The sequence below is a fragment of the Carassius carassius genome, chromosome 46 (genome assembly GCF_963082965.1).
Source record: "Carassius carassius chromosome 46, fCarCar2.1, whole genome shotgun sequence".
Classification (NCBI taxonomy): Eukaryota; Metazoa; Chordata; class Actinopteri; order Cypriniformes; family Cyprinidae; genus Carassius; species Carassius carassius.
In genome coordinates, this window is record NC_081800.1 from 21,641,075 (window position 1) to 21,657,737 (window position 16,663).

General features: G+C 34.8%; 3 protein-coding genes across 4 annotated transcripts in view; 1 reads left to right on the forward strand and 2 right to left on the reverse strand.

The window, feature by feature from the left end:
• The window catches only part of LOC132129177 (transmembrane protein 18-like), a 386,729-nt gene that overhangs the window by 62,765 nt on the left and 307,301 nt on the right, over window positions 1–16,663 (reverse strand). The window lies entirely within an intron of this gene.
• On the forward strand, window positions 1,150–11,247 carry LOC132129565 (ganglioside-induced differentiation-associated protein 1-like 1). Of its 2 annotated transcripts, none has more exons than XM_059541190.1 (6): window positions 1,150–1,399; window positions 4,048–4,240; window positions 8,107–8,274; window positions 8,823–8,917; window positions 9,075–9,189; window positions 10,491–11,247. In XM_059541190.1, exons 1-6 carry the CDS (start codon window positions 1,220–1,222, stop codon window positions 10,832–10,834), a joined length of 1,095 nt encoding a protein of 364 aa, XP_059397173.1. In that variant the 5' UTR covers window positions 1,150–1,219; the 3' UTR covers window positions 10,835–11,247. The 2 variants fall into 2 exon arrangements, with proteins under 2 accessions (XP_059397173.1, XP_059397172.1); XM_059541189.1 differs by having other exon boundaries at window positions 1,155–1,399; window positions 8,101–8,274.
• Window positions 13,113–15,457, reverse strand: mfsd5 (major facilitator superfamily domain containing 5). The gene is made up of 3 exons (XM_059540595.1): window positions 15,292–15,457; window positions 14,936–15,022; window positions 13,113–14,824 (listed from the first exon to the last, which is right to left on the reverse strand). Exon 3 carries the CDS (start codon window positions 14,744–14,746, stop codon window positions 13,301–13,303), a length of 1,446 nt encoding a protein of 481 aa, XP_059396578.1. The 5' UTR covers window positions 14,747–14,824; window positions 14,936–15,022; window positions 15,292–15,457; the 3' UTR covers window positions 13,113–13,300.

The following is a 16,663-nucleotide window of genomic DNA, read 5'->3' on the forward strand; positions in this document are numbered from 1 at the left end:
TATTATGTTACATCTAAATTAATTTAATGTTGTTATTCTGGCTATTTATGCTCCATTTTTATTTCTTTAAATATGGTATGCTGTTAGAAGCTTTTTTGACGGTGACTCTAAATAAATAGTAAAAATTCAGACAGAATTTATATTTCAAGCTGAAGTGAAATTAACAGTTTCCCCCCAAAAAAAATAAAAATCTGTTTTCTCTTTGGTGAAATGAATCCGCAGTCTTGCCTGTTAGTTGAGTGATTTTTGAACAGAGGCCAGCTGACTCACTGGATCATTATCTATGCTGATAATGCTGACAGAGAAACCTGAATTAGCTCCACTTGATCTCACAGCAGAGAAATATGCGGGGAGAGAAGCAGCGCCCTCTGCTGGTTGATGTGTGGTAATGCGTTGATCAGCTGTAGCTACAGCGATATACAGTCTTACTAAATCATTATTAAATAGAACAAACCACATCGACTGAGACACGTGTTTCATAGTCTGTTTGTTTTAAATATTCAATGCATTTATTGTGTCTTATTATTAATGTTTATTAAAATACATTAAAAAGCCACTCATACAGACGAATACATAAATACACCTCATATGTTATGACATCACAGCAAAATCGCAGGGTTAAATTAACTCACTTATTGTCCCAATCTACAGAGTGTTAAAGTAACACAGAAGCAGAGTTACCACTGCTGATGACTGTTTGGTAAGTTTTCATGTCTAAAAGCTTAAGCAGGAGTTGTTCATCTTCACTGTTAAAACTTATATATCTCATATATATATATATATATGAGATTTATGCCTACATGCATAAAAGATATCACAAAGCATAATTATAGTATATTTAAGGTGTAATCAAACATTTTACTAGTTTTTTTCTTTGTTTAGACATGTTGGAGCCAACACTATAAAATGGTAAACTATTTTCTCTCTTCAAAATGTGCAAAAACAAACGGGACATTTGTGCAGTTTTAACTAGATCCTTTCCATCTTTTCTGGAATCCGTATTTTGCATGCACCATTCTATACATAAACCGTGGACAAACACAGTACAGCTGCGGCTGCCGATGGCGTGTCGATGATGCCCCTGTTCGTGGTGCTGAAATCCCCTCGCGCTCTTCCTCCCTCCCTCTCTGTCCCTCTCTCTCTCTCTCTCTCTCTCTCTCTCTCTCTCTCTCTCTCTCTCTCTCTCTGCTCCTCTCTCACATGCACAAAATCCTCTGTCATGGCGTCTTCCAACAATGTTACTCCCACCAACTGTAGCTGGTGGCCCATATCAGCCATGGACGAAGATGGCAAAATCACAGACGGAGAGGAGAGTCACGAGCCCACGATAGAACACAAGCCATTCTCCAAAGACAGGCTTGTCCTGTATCACTGGACTCAGTCCTTCACCTCTCAAAAGGTAAGAAAAACACAGCATTAAAATGGTGGGTGAATCTATACTATGCAGTGGGACAAATCATGTCAGTCAGATAATATTGCGCTTTCTCTGGGTGGATGCGTCTTTTATTTGCCTGTCTGTCTGTTCTGTTGCGTCCTTTATGAAGACATTCGGCATTTATGAAACCTCAGCAGAAGATGGAACATTTTGACTTGACTAGCTTGAAGTCCACTGCAGCCCAACATCATCGATCAGTTGTATACATAGTGTCCGAGAGATGGATTTGGGAGCAGATGTATAAATAGCAGATGAAACTGTTTGTAACGAGTAAGGCTATCGTTGTAGAGTTGTGTGCTGCTTTGCTCTGGAGGATGATGGCACTCTAAATTATTCATTAAACAAGGTAGATTTGTGAAAAACAGACGGTGATTTCGTATTCTGCTGTCAATAGCTTCGTGCAGATTTCAGCTAGTGTCATTCCACGAAAAAACGCCTGACACCAACTTTTATAATGTGTTATTATATGAGATATTTCAGATATTCAAGATAATTATACCAGGCCAGCTGTTAAATATATATATATATATAAATATATATATATAAAAGACACTGATTCTTTTGTTTCACATTTTTGTAACTGAATGCAATTTTTCTTACTACAGATTATATTATCAGCAAAGTATGTTATTGAAAAAAATACACACACACACACACACACACATACATATATATATATATATATATATATATATATATATATACAGTATATATGTGACAAATAAATACAATATACATTTTGCACATTTAAATAAACATAAAAACACTATTATATATATATATAAATATAGGCTTACACAGTGTGTGTGTCTGTGTGTGTTATACTGTCTTTCTAAGAAACACCTTGTAGTGTCATGACCTTGGGTACATGGCTAGTAATGGCTAAATGGCTAACTATGACAGACAACCATCACAATATTCCAGCGTATATAGTAAAAATATCAAATATAGCGTGAGATGATGCAATGCAGTTTGTTAAAATTTAAAGACATTCTATGTCTGATAAAATGTTCTAATATGAAACTGATTCACAATGGAAAAGGTCTTATTATTTGTTGGAATGATCTACCAGGTGTCGGACTCAAATTTGTTGTGTTTCTTTCCACAGTCAGTCTGCTGCTGGTGTTTACATGATTTGAATGAAAGTCACATGTTACCTAAGCTAAACCTGACTCCTCACAACAATATTAAATTGAACAAAGCATTGGTGAGGCCCAGATAGCAAAGTGATTCATTTGGCTGATTACAGTAGTGACAGACTTACATGGAAATCCGAGCAAAAAAATCAATGACCTGCCAAAATCCATCTCCTATTTACTTACCAGTAGACTGAGAAATACAGTTAAACATGAAAAAGCTTGACACCCCATCAAAACAACCATGTCATCTCAGAAAATAGACATGTCCTGCTGACCTTTTTAAATATCACTGTCATGTGCCTTTGTTTTGGTCATGAATTGTATTTTATCAATGTATCAATGTGGCTGAGTCTTTTTCTGTTGATTTTTTTTTTTGTCTGGTTGAATCCAAATATCACACAGTTGCTGTAAAGTGCCTCATCAAACGTGTCTATTGACTTTGCAACACCTCGCAGGCCTCAGCACAGTCAAAGCTGAATACGGTCTGACATTCATTAGGCTTTGCTCAAGCTGCTGGCTGATGCTCTTGTCACTCATCAGTCAGAGCGATTTGTTTTATCGACTGATTAATCTGGATTTGTAGTATGATGCAGGATTGTATCTTTAATGCTAAAGCTGGAAGAAAACAAGAGCTGTAGTCCTGTTGTACATCAAGACATAAAGCAAGCAAATATTCTCTTTAAGTAACCATATGAAACACAATGTGCTGTTTAGCTTCATGCCAAAGAGTCAGAGCTCAGAATCTTCTTACATCGTATTTATAGTTACTATATGTATAGTTGCTATAGTTACTGTAGTAGACCTTAGAGAGTGAGTAAGTACACAAACAGGCTTTTTACACCTTGCATATTGAGTACAAAATGAATGAGAGTCACATTGGTTATTACTGCTTAGAGCCAAATGATGAACAAGAAAAAATGAGACCTACAAGCCATAAACATGTCTAACAGCTGGCCAGCCAGACATTTAATTAAAACTAGACTGCTTTCAAAGATCACATTAACACAGAAATAGATTTTGCTTTAATTTAGCATCTTTTAGTTGAATACACTACAGTTTAAATTATCAGCAAAGTATGTTATTGAAAATTGAAAGCTGAACTGCTAATTAAAAAAAATCCATAGTAGCCTATAATGATAACATTTTCTTCCAAAACAGTGTAATTTTATATCATCCAGATACAGTTTTCATTAAGTTTTAGTAATTTTGCTGTTTGTTTTTGTAATTTTAGTTGTAGTTGTAGTTATTTTATTACACCAAGTTATGTTGGTGTAAAAAATTGTTTTCTTTTTTTACAAGTAATAAAAATGTTGTTATTTATTATTATTATTATTATTATTATTATTACGGTTTTTTAGTTTCAGTTATAATTAACCCTTGTCCAAAATCTTAAAGCTCTCAGAGTCTCAAAGCAGTATGATCTCATGATGATGTTGTGTGTGTGTGTGTGTGTGTGTGTGTGTTTTGTGGCAGGTGCGTCTGGTGATCAATGAGAAAGGGTTGCTGTGTGAAGAACGGGATGTCAGTCTGCCTCTCACTGAGCACAAGGAGCCTTGGTTTATGAGGCTAAACCTAGGGGAAGAAGTGCCGGTTTTCATCCACGGAGACACGATTGTCAGTGACTACAACCAAATCATTGATTATATAGAGACCAGCTTTATCGGAGGTATGACTGGCATTAATCAAACCTCTTACTTATGACTATGCATTATAATTTTTTTTCACACGCACACACACACACACACACACACACACACACACACACACACACACACACACACACACACACACACACGTTTGTTTTTGTGAAAAGTGGGTTCATCCCATAGGCGTAATGGTTTTTATACTGTACAAACTGTATGTTCTATCATCCTACACCTAACCCTGGCAAATGTGTACCAAGAACAAAAACAAACAAACTACTTAAGAACAAATCAATTTCTTCTAACTAAATTCATGTGAAAACTTTTGAAATATACTTTTGGAAATTCTGCAATCCCAAACTTTCTGTATGACTTACATCATAATGCTTAACTGCTAATTCATAGTTATGTATGATTAACCACAGTTATATTACTATAAACTTTTTGAAATAAATAAATAATTGCAGTATTATAATCAATAAAAATTCCCATTGTGGAAATACATTACAGCAACCCCATGGTGGCAATACTCACATTTTCTCAATCTACTTTAAAACTATGTTAGATCGTTATCATCTTTCTTTTTTATGTTTCAAGTCAACAGTGCAATTATGTGTTGACGTTATTATTGTAAATTGAAAATATTTCAGCTAGTTGCCAAGGTGACATTTCTCATTTTAATTTAGTTAAACTTGATGTACTAAAATAACTTAAACTGAAATAAAAAGTAATAAAACCTATATAGACATACTGTACATATAAAAAACAAAAACTACTAAAAATGACAAAAACAACAAAATTACTAAAACTTTAAATAGATACAATAAAAACTATTCAAAATATGAATAAAGATTTTACTAGTATCTCTGAAAAAAGTGAAACTAAAATAACACTGGGACCATCATGCCATAGAGTGTTAAAGATAACTACATTTGTTTCGTCCATAGCCCTGTGTGAGCAATACAAATGCTAAACCACAATCAGTGTAGAGCACTTTATTTTCTCTCACACGGCTGCATGGGGTGTTTCACTGAAGCTTGTCTCTGATCCAAGATCACTCCCTCATTTAAATGATAAGAGCTCAGCTGAGCATGATCCCTCAATCTCAATGAAAGAGATCCAAGCAGACATTTCTGGAATATATTTTACATTTTAGAGTGTCCAGATGCAAATTTATCAGGAATATAGGAATGTATCTGATGCATCAATTTGAAATGAAACTCAGTTTGCATTTTGAGCATTGGCTATTGTTTCAACATAAGATTTTCAGATTCTGATTTTGAAACTTGTTTAAAGTTAAAGGAAATTGTTTAAAAATTAAGTTTAAACAGAGTCTGTATGTTAAATGTGTCCAAAGTAAATGAGAAATGTAATATTTAGTGTTAGAAGGTGCATTGCGAACACTTAAATAAATCGAATTCATTTCGATTTAAAAAAACGAGTTTACTAGGGGTGTAATGGTACGCAAAAATCACAGTTCGGTACGTACCTCGGTTTTAAAGTCACGGTTCGGTTCATTTTCGGTACAGTAAGGGAATGAAATGCAAACATTAAACTGCAGGTTGTTTATTACTATAAGCTTTTTTTAACAATTTGTTTACACTTTTTTTTTAATACTTTTTAATAAAATATATATAAAATAAAAAAGAATAGGAAATAAAATACTGCTGCAAAGTTCTCCACTAAATAAAATACTCTCAGTCTCAAACCAATATCATATAATAAAATATAATGAAAAATATAAATAAATAACCATGATTACATTGCAGCATTACCAATCCCAGCTTGTAGGCCTGCTCATATTAAAAAAAAAAAATATATATATATATATATATATTACTTTTCCAAAGTGTAAAGTGCAGCAACAGTTTCAGTTTTTAGACCTGTTTAGATTTCGTTATTGCGTTGGACCGATCGGAATTAAGAGCAAAGGTCTGTTTAAATGCCGACGGGAGCTGCGTTTGAATTACAATCGTTTTTTTCCTAGTTGTAGTGATGTTCACACTCACGTGATGCCTTTTGAAAACCTTAGGACGGTGACACACTGGCATATTGCACCTGTCAAACATAGTCTATTTTGCCATCAATACTGTTGACGGTGTCCTTTATCAGTAGGCTTTATATTTATACTCAACATGAAGTATAGATATTGTTGTCGTGAAGACAAGATCCTACAAAAGGAGCAGCGTGCCAGCGCCGCGTCAGGCACGATTCTGGTGTGTAAAGACACAAAAAAACGCGAAGCAGCCTTCACGCAACTGACACGCAGCAGAAACGCCATGCTCACGCCACGCAGCCAGTGTGTCACCGGCCTTAGAATCAGCTGCAGGGCGGGATTTGCGCTGAACGCGGAAACTTCCACCATTTAATATGTTCATTTGGATACACGAAAATTTATGTTCCTCACACAAAATATTGCATTCGGTACACACGTGCACCGTGCCGAAAGCCCTGTAACGAAACGGTACGGTATGAAAACACGTACCGTTACACCCCTAGAATTTACTGTATGATTTGCTATTTCCTTGTGTTGTGAATGTTGTAAATGTCATAAAGAACAAATTGTGAAAATGTTTGTTCACATGTTATGCTACTGACCAACCCAATATACAGCTTTTATTTCTATTATATAATTGTTGCCTGGTAGAGTGAGATTTTTTTTTTTTTAGGGAGATTTTCATGAGGTTTGTGCCTTGGTGGTGTGCCAGGGTAACAGAGAGATGTTTGATCCTGTGTTTATAGAAAGAAATTGATCATGTAGAGCTGCAGGTCAGCATGCTGGAAGTGCAGAGCATTGTAAAATGGGATAACCCTTTATACCATCCTCTATCTGCCCCACACTATAGGCATATTTTCAACCAGATATGACAGCTTTTTCACTGTTGTTGACACCAAATGTTTGACTAAATCTGACTTCAGTCTAAAATCATATCTTATAAAGCTGCTGTTAGCATTTCTATTCATCTTAAAGCCAGACATATGAAATGTAATATTAAATTGTTTTTAAAAATGTAACAGTTTATTGAACTTTGACAAACTCTCAAAAAAAGTGTAAAACAGATTGTATATGTGTTTTTCTTGCCTACATCAGGCATTTATGACTCATATAGTGTGGTATAGTGAGAGTATGGAGGACATGCTTAAGGTGGAAAGACAGTTGCTGATATTAATATGTTTATAATTATATGGCCAACAATTAAGATAAAATTCTGATATAAATCAATGAGACTGTTATAACAGTATATCAGACTACTGGCATATAAATATCAGTTGTCACTCTATATCTCCCAATAATATGTCTTAGTACGATATTGAAATTCCTAATTTTATGATTAAGGCTCTGTACTTTAAATTGTGGGGGGAAACCATATAATGCAATGCAATACAGTGATAACTGAGAGATGAACAAATAAACATTCATCAAAAGCTTGATGTATCATATTTGATAGTCACATTTTTGTATGGATAATCAAGTTAACCTAAATTGTGTCAGTTAAGTAAGTGTTCATCTAAAAATATTACTAACAATGTAAGGTTTTACTAGGTTTACTTTATAAAAATCTGCAAAGTTTTGATCATGTTAATAATTTAGAGGCTTTAGAAATTAACATAACACATGATACAGTAGGCTTTACAGGGTTAATATCAGTGGCTTGTGATATAAATATTGCTTGCAATAAAAAACAACAACAAAAAAAACACACTTAAGTTTTGACGATTCAGTTTCTTGTGTTCTGGTTAAATTTATATTTTTGGGTTGTGTATGAAAGGTCAATCATTGGCCATTTTGAAAATAAGGAGGCAAGCAGGTTGTAATTATATGACCACATCAGAAAAGTCATGGCTGTATTTATGTATATTCAGAAATCTTTTTTTCTGTCAGACACAGTAGCCCAGCTGATTCCAGATGAAGGAACTCCCATGTATGCAAGGGTACATCAGTACCGAGAGCTTCTGGATGGGCTGCCTATGGACGATTACACACATGGATGCATCCTGCACCCTGAACTCACAACCGACTCCATGATCCCAAAGTACGCCACTGCTGAAATACGTAGTAAGTGATTCCACAATTCAGTGCACCATTAATTCTTATTAAAGAACATTTTTCATTGTGCAATGCACAGAAAGCTAAGCACCTGACTCTTTGCAAAGCCTGCTTAATCTGGGAATCCCTCTGTTTCTCAGAATTTAAGTTTTGAAGCAAAATGCTCTAATGCTGGCCTATTTATATGGAGTTCATCGAAAGTGGATTTACATTACAACGCAAATAAAGCCAAAGAGCTGATCCAGCGAATGAGTTGCAGTAAAATAAATTATGTCTCTTTTATAGTTCATGACTCAGAGGGAGTTTTTATGTTTATCACAGTTGCTGCTTTGCTTTTATGTGTAAAGTCTTATTAGATTCCTTAATTAGTTGTCAGGAAACAGAAAACAGTGCCAGTACACAATGTGTTGCCTGACAATGTTAACTATAAATAACTCATCATGAAGGAACTCTAACAAAACATGGATAATTCTCGGTTTTGGGGGTTTAAAATGTAAATATGTTACAAGATGAAAGCTCTTTCACTGAACTAGACAATTTGGTCTGATTTCTGTCAGGACATCTGGCGAATGCAGCATCTGAACTGATGAAGTTGGACCATGAGGAACCCCAGCTGACAGAACCATACCTCTCCAAGCAGAAAAAGCTCATGGTTAGTCAGCAGTTTCAGTGCATACATGTGTATCGCAGGATCATACTGTAGCATATATTTTGCCTTAGCTGAAATATGAGATTAAACTGCAGTAATATCTTAATATCTTAATATGAAATAATAGATTGACCTCGTTTTGAATCCTTCTTTTTTGTAGGCGAAGATCTTGGACCATGACAATGTGAACTACCTGAAAAAAATTCTTGGCGAGTTGGCAATGGTGCTAGACCAAGTAGAGGCAGAGCTGGAAAAAAGAAAGCTGAAATATCAAGGTAAGTTTTCTGTTCACTTAACATTTTACAATACAAATAAATAATATTTGTAACAGTTTAGTCCACTGAAGGCAAGTTGTGATGAACACAAGTGCAGTTTATTAAACAAAGTGATATCCAAAATACAAAGAAAGACTTGACATGAACAGAAACAAACTCATCAAAAGAGGTTTACATGAACCATACCCAACAAGAGACAATGCCAACACGAGGGCTATAAATACCAAACAAAACAAGTCACATACCAACCAATGGGGACATGACACATGCAACCAAGGAACCAATCACAAAGCAGAACAAAAACCACAAGAACAGATAATAAACCAATGAAAGCAAGACACATGAAGAAAGGACCACATTGCAGGATCACATGACAGGAACATGAAACATGGCCAAATATCAAAATAAAAGACATGGAAACCCAATGTGACAATATTAAAATATTAATAAAATAAACATATTTTGGTTATTTTATTTAAACAAAAAAAAATATATAATCATAATAAAGTAAAATAATCTTATTTAATAAACATATTTAATTTATTTTTACAATATATATATATATATATATATATATATAAAAGAAACTAATATAAATAATTAATAAATATAATGACCTTATTTAATAATCTTATTTTATTTTGTTTTATTAATAAAATAAGTTGAAATAAAATAAGTGTAAAATAGTTTTATTTTGGTTCATTTTATTATTAAAATAAAATATAAAATCTTTTTTAAAACATTATCTTTGATCAACTTTTGTGAATACTGCATTCTTTTTATAGGTGCATTTTGTCATGTAATTCCTGTAAGTCATAAGAATTCACATTTGTTAGTCTGTATTTTTTTCACATTATGAATGTCAACAATGACACAGTATTATTTTAGTATTTTATTTTATATAAAGTTGTAGTTTTTATTAATATTTTGAATTTGTGTTTATTTTATATCTTCATTTTGTAATTGGAATTTTTGGTAAAGTTTTTGTAATTTTGTTGTTTTTGTCGTTTCATTTGTTTTTTAATGTTAGTGTTTTTTCTATTTTAGTTATTTTAGTACATTATTAACTACATAAAAAAGAGGAATATTGCTTTTGCAACTATAGCTGAAATCAAAACAAGTTTTCCCCCCATATTTTATTTCCAGTTTAAGTTTATTTTATTTTAAGTTAAAAAAAATAATAATAATTGTTTAGAGGTTTACTAAGTTTTAGTTAACTATAATAACCCTGCTTTGAGAACGTCTGTTTTTGATCTTGCTTCTTAAAGAATTTTTAAAAGTTGTATGTCTGTTCCACACAGGTCAAAAGTGTGAATTATGGCTTTGTGGACCTACTTTTACACTAGCTGATATTTGTCTTGGAGCCACATTACACAGGCTAAAATTCTTGGGACTCTCAAAGAAATACTGGGAGGACGGGAGCCGTCCGAACCTGCAGTCGTTTTTTGAGCGGGTGCAGAAGCGCTACGCTTTCCGCAAGGTGTTGGGGGACGTCCACACAACCCTGCTCTCTGCAGTTCTACCCAATGCATTCCGAATGGTAAAAAAGAAGCCGCCATCCTTCTTTGGTGCATCCTTCTTAATGGGCTCTCTCGGGGGGATGGGTTATTTTGCCTATTGGTTTTTAAAAAAGAAATACATGTAGTGAATGTGCTCTTGTAGTGTTATGTGTCTGTGCATCTGTGTGACGTTCGAACTTTTCGGTAACACTGTTTTACGAGAGCAGGAAAAACAAGACAATATACAGAGATTAACACTATTACTTACTTGGGTGAATAATTCAATAAATATATAATGAGAACATTCCAAGACTAGGAATTCTTCTTAACAGCACCTTCTCTGGTAATGAATGCCTTGGTATTTTATTATTATTATTATTATTAAGATTTACTGGTTATTTATTTTTATTCATTTTAGGCTTGCATACAGCATTACTATGTTCTGTTGTTCTGTCCAGATTATAATCACTGCACATTCTGCCATTTAGGACACCTGTAGTTAAGGTCAGTTATATGGTACAGCACAAAGGCCAAGCCAACTTAAAGCCCAAAATAATGTTTATTAAACTAGAATTCTTAAGCATTCATATTTTGTATTATCAGCAATTGATGGGTTTCCAAACACTCTGCACTTCTGATTTTTAGAAACTCAGAATTATCAAACCATTCTGAAAAACTTCTCAGTATCTTAAGATTCACTTTTTAGTGCAGATCACCGCTGAAACATTGTTCATTAGCAGAATGCAACACATCGCTGTTAGCATGACAATTTTCTGGTCTGAAACTATTTGTTTCGCTATTCGGTGAGAAGAATCAGTGATTGCAAACATTTTAGAGGCCTAAATTTTCAGAATATTACACTTTACCAAGAATGCAAAAACCAAAAAAACTGAAGAGAACAGAATGTTCCTCATGAAACTGCCAATCTGAGTATTTTCTTTCCTATTTAATTGTTTCACTTGATGAGTAAAGTTCTTGAAATGGAGGTGGAATAAAATGTCAATGTCAAGTTCCAGTTCTGAGCCTGAACCTTGATATTCAATAGAATAACTTATAATAAAAATCATTTGATCATTTAAACTAGTATATCCCTTTTAAGCATGCAACTATTTAATTGAATGGGTTTATAACCAAAGAAAATAATAGGTTTTTCTTTCTTTGTAAGTTTTCCAGTATTGTTCACTTGTACATTAAACTCAAATTAACTTAGAATAAACTGTGAGAGACCATTAAATGTTTGCCATGCAGTAAACACAAGAATATACCTGAATTATAAACATTGTATGAGAGTTCTATACCACCTCACACACAAGCCATATACAACTGTGAAGATGCATTAATACTCTATGGTTTCATTTTATGTACTGCTGTTACTCATTTTCAATACTATAACTACAACAAATGTATAGTAAAATTTCTGAGATTAATCTCTCAGCACGTTGATTCTCACATAGAAATGTTCTTAATCTGGTATGTTTGTTATGAATTGCGATAAGTGGTGATGCCTACTCTGAACGGAATGACTGGAAGTTAAATACATGAGAAATATATTGATGTCTGTGGTCATTCACAATAGATTTTTTTATTTTGTAATTTTTATTTTTATATTTTTAAAATATGCATTTATTTACAGTGCTTTCTAAAATGTTTGTTCACGAGCCTTAATTTGTTCAGTTGCCATTGATTTCAATAAATGAAAATGCTTACATTAACCTCTTTGTATGGTCTGTGTGCAGCACGGGCTATAGATGATAGACTCATTTTAAAAAAAGATTTTTTTAAATAAGAAATACATTTCTATGGCTTTTCACAGTGCACTTAACCCCAGGTTACCGCCATTTTAAACACCACTCTTGTTGTGTTTTGGTAATTTTAACCCAGAGAAAATATTTCTAATCTCAAAAATGCTAGTTAATGTTATCGCATTGGACAAAAATAGCTGACTTTGCTTACAATTGGTAAAACAACTCCTAACCAAAAATGTGAACATTTTTGTACTTTAATTTTTTTTTTTACATTGTTAATGTAAAAAAAAAATAAAAAAAAATAAAAAAAACGTTCATATCTTTCATTATGTTATTACCAAATATTGTATTCAATCTTTTTATCAACTCGTTTTGGAACTGATCAATTTTGGGCCTCACTAATCTGACTTTATGCACCTCCATTTTTTTGGAGTGCACAGTGTCTAAATTATCCACAAAAATGCTTGTTTTTATTAAAAAACAGAGAAGAATAAGCTCATATCAATGAGTCACATGATCAGTTAGTTCTAAAAAGCAATACAAAGACTGTTCTAATTCAAACAAAATAAGTGGACAAAAAAATATTAAATCCAAGATTACATTCCTATTAAGCATAAAATTAAACATCTGTTTTTGCTTTTCTGGCTGGATGGCAGATTTGATAAAAAAAAAAAAAACATTTGCAGATTTTAAAGAGTTTATTGGTTCTATTAACATTGCAATCAGAAGAAAAAAAATAAACCATGTACTTTATGATTTGTTTAACCCATGAATACAATTATTAAACTAAAACAGCATTCATAAAGAAAAAAAAGCATATAAAACCAAAGTCCTCCTATTGGAATCCAGTGTCCGTCTTTTTACAACTCAGATTTCTCCCTCTAATTTGTTCCCCTCTAGTCTCAGGTCGGCATCATTCCTGCCCAAGGTGAAAAGGCTGACGATAGCAAGCAGAGCGGCCAGCATCATCGCCGCACATCCTGCAAACATGTGTCTGGTGCCACTGCCAGCCTCCCCTGCACCGGCCCCAGACACCTCCCCGTGAAGTGCCAGTAGCCCCAGACAAGCCAGGAGGTGAAGAGGCAAACGAAACCAGGCCAGCACGGCGGCTCTGCGCTCCATGGGAACCACTCGGCCTTGGAGAAAACTCACCGATGGGAAATAAAGCCCGCAGGCTAGTTCTAGCAGAAGGAAGGCTAGCAGAGATTCCCTCGGCCGGGGCTGACCGGGCACAGTGGAGAATGTCAGCATGAAGAAGGAGAAGAAAGCTAGCAGAACAGCTAGGCAGAGCAAATGACCAGGTTGGAGTCGATATGGGGCTGATGTGGCCAGCCGGAAAAGTGTGGAACCAGCCATGCTGGCCGCCATTAGACAGGAAAACACGATTCCTAACGGCGGGCCGTGTGGGTCCAGTACAGGAGTCCAAAGAAATACAAAAATATAGAGCACGCTTTCGAAAAGAGCCTGAACGCCACCTAAAAGCAGAACACGGCGGTCCGACAGCAAGCAGCGCAGCCCGTCCAGACAGCTTCGCCAAAAACGGGCCCATGTTGACATTTGCAACTTGGGGGCATGTAGGGGGTTGAGAAGGGGGGCATTTTTGTCTCCACTGGCACCCTCTTGTCTATCCTCCTGACCCCATTCAGACAGCACAAACCAGGCGCAGGCAGCAAGGCTGGGGATCGCCAAGAGAAATGGAGCAACTGGTCCCAACCCAAGCCATTCGGCAAACAAGTTTGCCACCAGCCCGGCACCAACTGCCAGTCCGTGATTCCAATCTGCAACTTTACCAAAGGTAACAGGAATCCACTCTTTGGGAAAATCATGGACGTCAACGTGACCGTGCACATACCAGGCCTCAAACACAGTGGTTAGCAAAGAGGTGGACAGGCCTCCTAAAACACGTCCTAGTATTAGTATAAAATAGTCTTGTGACAGCTTGGTAATGCAGCAGACAGAATAAGTCAGGCAGAAAAGGAGACACGTCTGTCTCCGCCCCAGAAACTGTGGTAGCCATCCGGCCACTGGAGCAAATAGCACACAAGAAGCCAGACCGAATACGTACAGGATGGCAATCTGAGACTCCAGGAAGTTGTAATGTCGGTAGAGTTTATAAAGGTAAGGTCCCTGCAGCCAGTCTGCCCAGAGGGCCAGGAGATATGCCTTCAGAAAGAGCTTCTGGAACTGACGGAAAGCCGGATTGGCAACCGCTGTCTGTGTGGCCTGGGACGAGTTGAGTCGGCGGGCTGTGATCTCTAAAGTCACGCACAGTCCCATCAGGACTATAAATGCAAGGTATGCTGTCACAAACATGATGGACAAAAGGTGACTGGAGAAGTCCCAAATCTTAATTCAGCATCCTCGTACAGTTCTTGGTCCAGTGAAACTCATCTGCAAGAAGGGGAAAAAAAACAAAGTATGAGAAATGGTGTAGTGAGTGCATAATAAGAGCTAAATGTTAATCAAATGTTAAGAATTGTTTTCTACCAGAAAATGACTTACCAAAAGTTACAATCTTCATCATGTGGCATTCAAAAATATTAACTGCTGGATGAGCCAAACATCATAACAGACTGAAGGGGTTGACTTCTGAAATAAAGCACATAATCATTATTCATTATTCAATCATTATGTTCCATAATCACAGGAACAGACCAATAACACACACACACACTAGTATGTGTGTACGTATAATGTGTGTGTGTGTGTGTGTGTGTGTATATATATAGAAAGAAAGATAGAGAACGAGCTTTAAATTATGCCACTGAAAACAATGCCATTTTTTAAATTCAATAGGAGTTGTTGACTAAGCTTTAAACATCCTTAACTCTTGGGTTAAGCGCTTTAAATACACATACCTTAATCTTAACATTCTCCTTAAGGGTTTGAAAAAAGTCTCCGCTGAGTTTGGAGGATAAAATTTGTTTTTTATGCAATGATTTTAGATGCTTTTGCAGCATAAACGCCTTCAATATTCGCCTACCTCCTCTACCACATCCGTGTGTGTGTTTCCGGGTTACTCAAACATTGACGCAAAGCACACGAAGGACGCCTGTGCTTAGCTTATGAATATTAATTACGTATCCCGGCGTTCACATTGTAATACTTTTTGATTGGTCACTAAGCAATACGATTATTAATTAGGGTGTGTACCACGACGCTACGTCAAGTTTACCCAGCAACGCTGGATAAATCGTTTATTTTTGTTCTTGTAAATTTAAAAGCGTCAGATAAAGATAAAAACCTATAGCTTTTTACCATGAATTCATCTTTTATTCAGTGCCTTTTATTTATAAGTATTATATTTCGGTTGTCCCAGACTTTTTAATCGTACAAAATAAAACCAGCCATTGAAAATGATAATAAGAATTTTATTGTAAAATGATGATGATAATAATAATGGAATCATGGAATAATAATAATAAGGAAAAAGCCCTATCCGTGTAGCACATGTTTGTATCTTGAAATAAATGTGAAAATTTTGATCAAATTAAAGAAAAATAAATTTAAGGCAAGAGTATACAGAACATTTATATCATGCACGGTTTACCAAAGTTATTTTGACGAAACATATAAAAGTATGAAAATATTGTATATTTTGTGTATTTAGGGCAAATTAGCTTAAGCAAGAATTTGAAACGTGTTGGAAATGTTATCTACCATGTCCATCGTTAAACAAATAATTTTAGATAAATGACATTGTGGAGCAAATAATGAAATAAAGTCAGTTAAATTAAATTAAATTAAATTAAATTAAATTAAATTAAATTAAATTAAATTAAATTAAATTAAATTAAATTAAATTAAATTAAATAAAAAAAATACATGTCAGAATAGCATGTGTATACACTTTTGTGACGTTGGTTGACACATTAAACCAGTGGAACAGTGAAAACTGTGTTTTTAGAGAAACAAAAGAGCACAGCTTTGATTACACAAACAAAAATGAAACGTAAGCATGACTAACGTTATATTAATATTAATAGATTTTTGTCTTCGCCATATTTATATTTTTAATTTTTTTTTACTGCGCTACCGAGAGTTTCCACACGATGTCACTATAACACCGTTTACTATGTAATGCGCTGGTTTGAATCATCATGTCTCTCAGATTAACTAAAGTGCGTCAGTGTTGTACATGACGAAAATATACTAAAAATATATATTTTTTAAGCATAAGAATTAAAACTAATTTAATTTAATCTGCCTACATGCATGTGTTTTAACTGA

Coding starts and splice junctions, on each gene's coding strand:
- mfsd5 (XM_059540595.1), bottom strand. CDS start 14,746: ATGTTTGTGACAGCATACCTTGCATTTATAGTCCTGATGGGACTGTGC.
- LOC132129565 (XM_059541189.1), top strand. CDS start 1,220: ATGGCGTCTTCCAACAATGTTACTCCCACCAACTGTAGCTGGTGGCCC. Junction 4,241..8,100: donor AGAGACCAGCTTTATCGGAG/GTATGACTGGCA, acceptor TTTTTCTGTCAG/ACACAGTAGCCCAGCTGATT. Junction 9,190..10,490: donor AAGAAAGCTGAAATATCAAG/GTAAGTTTTCTG, acceptor TGTTCCACACAG/GTCAAAAGTGTGAATTATGG.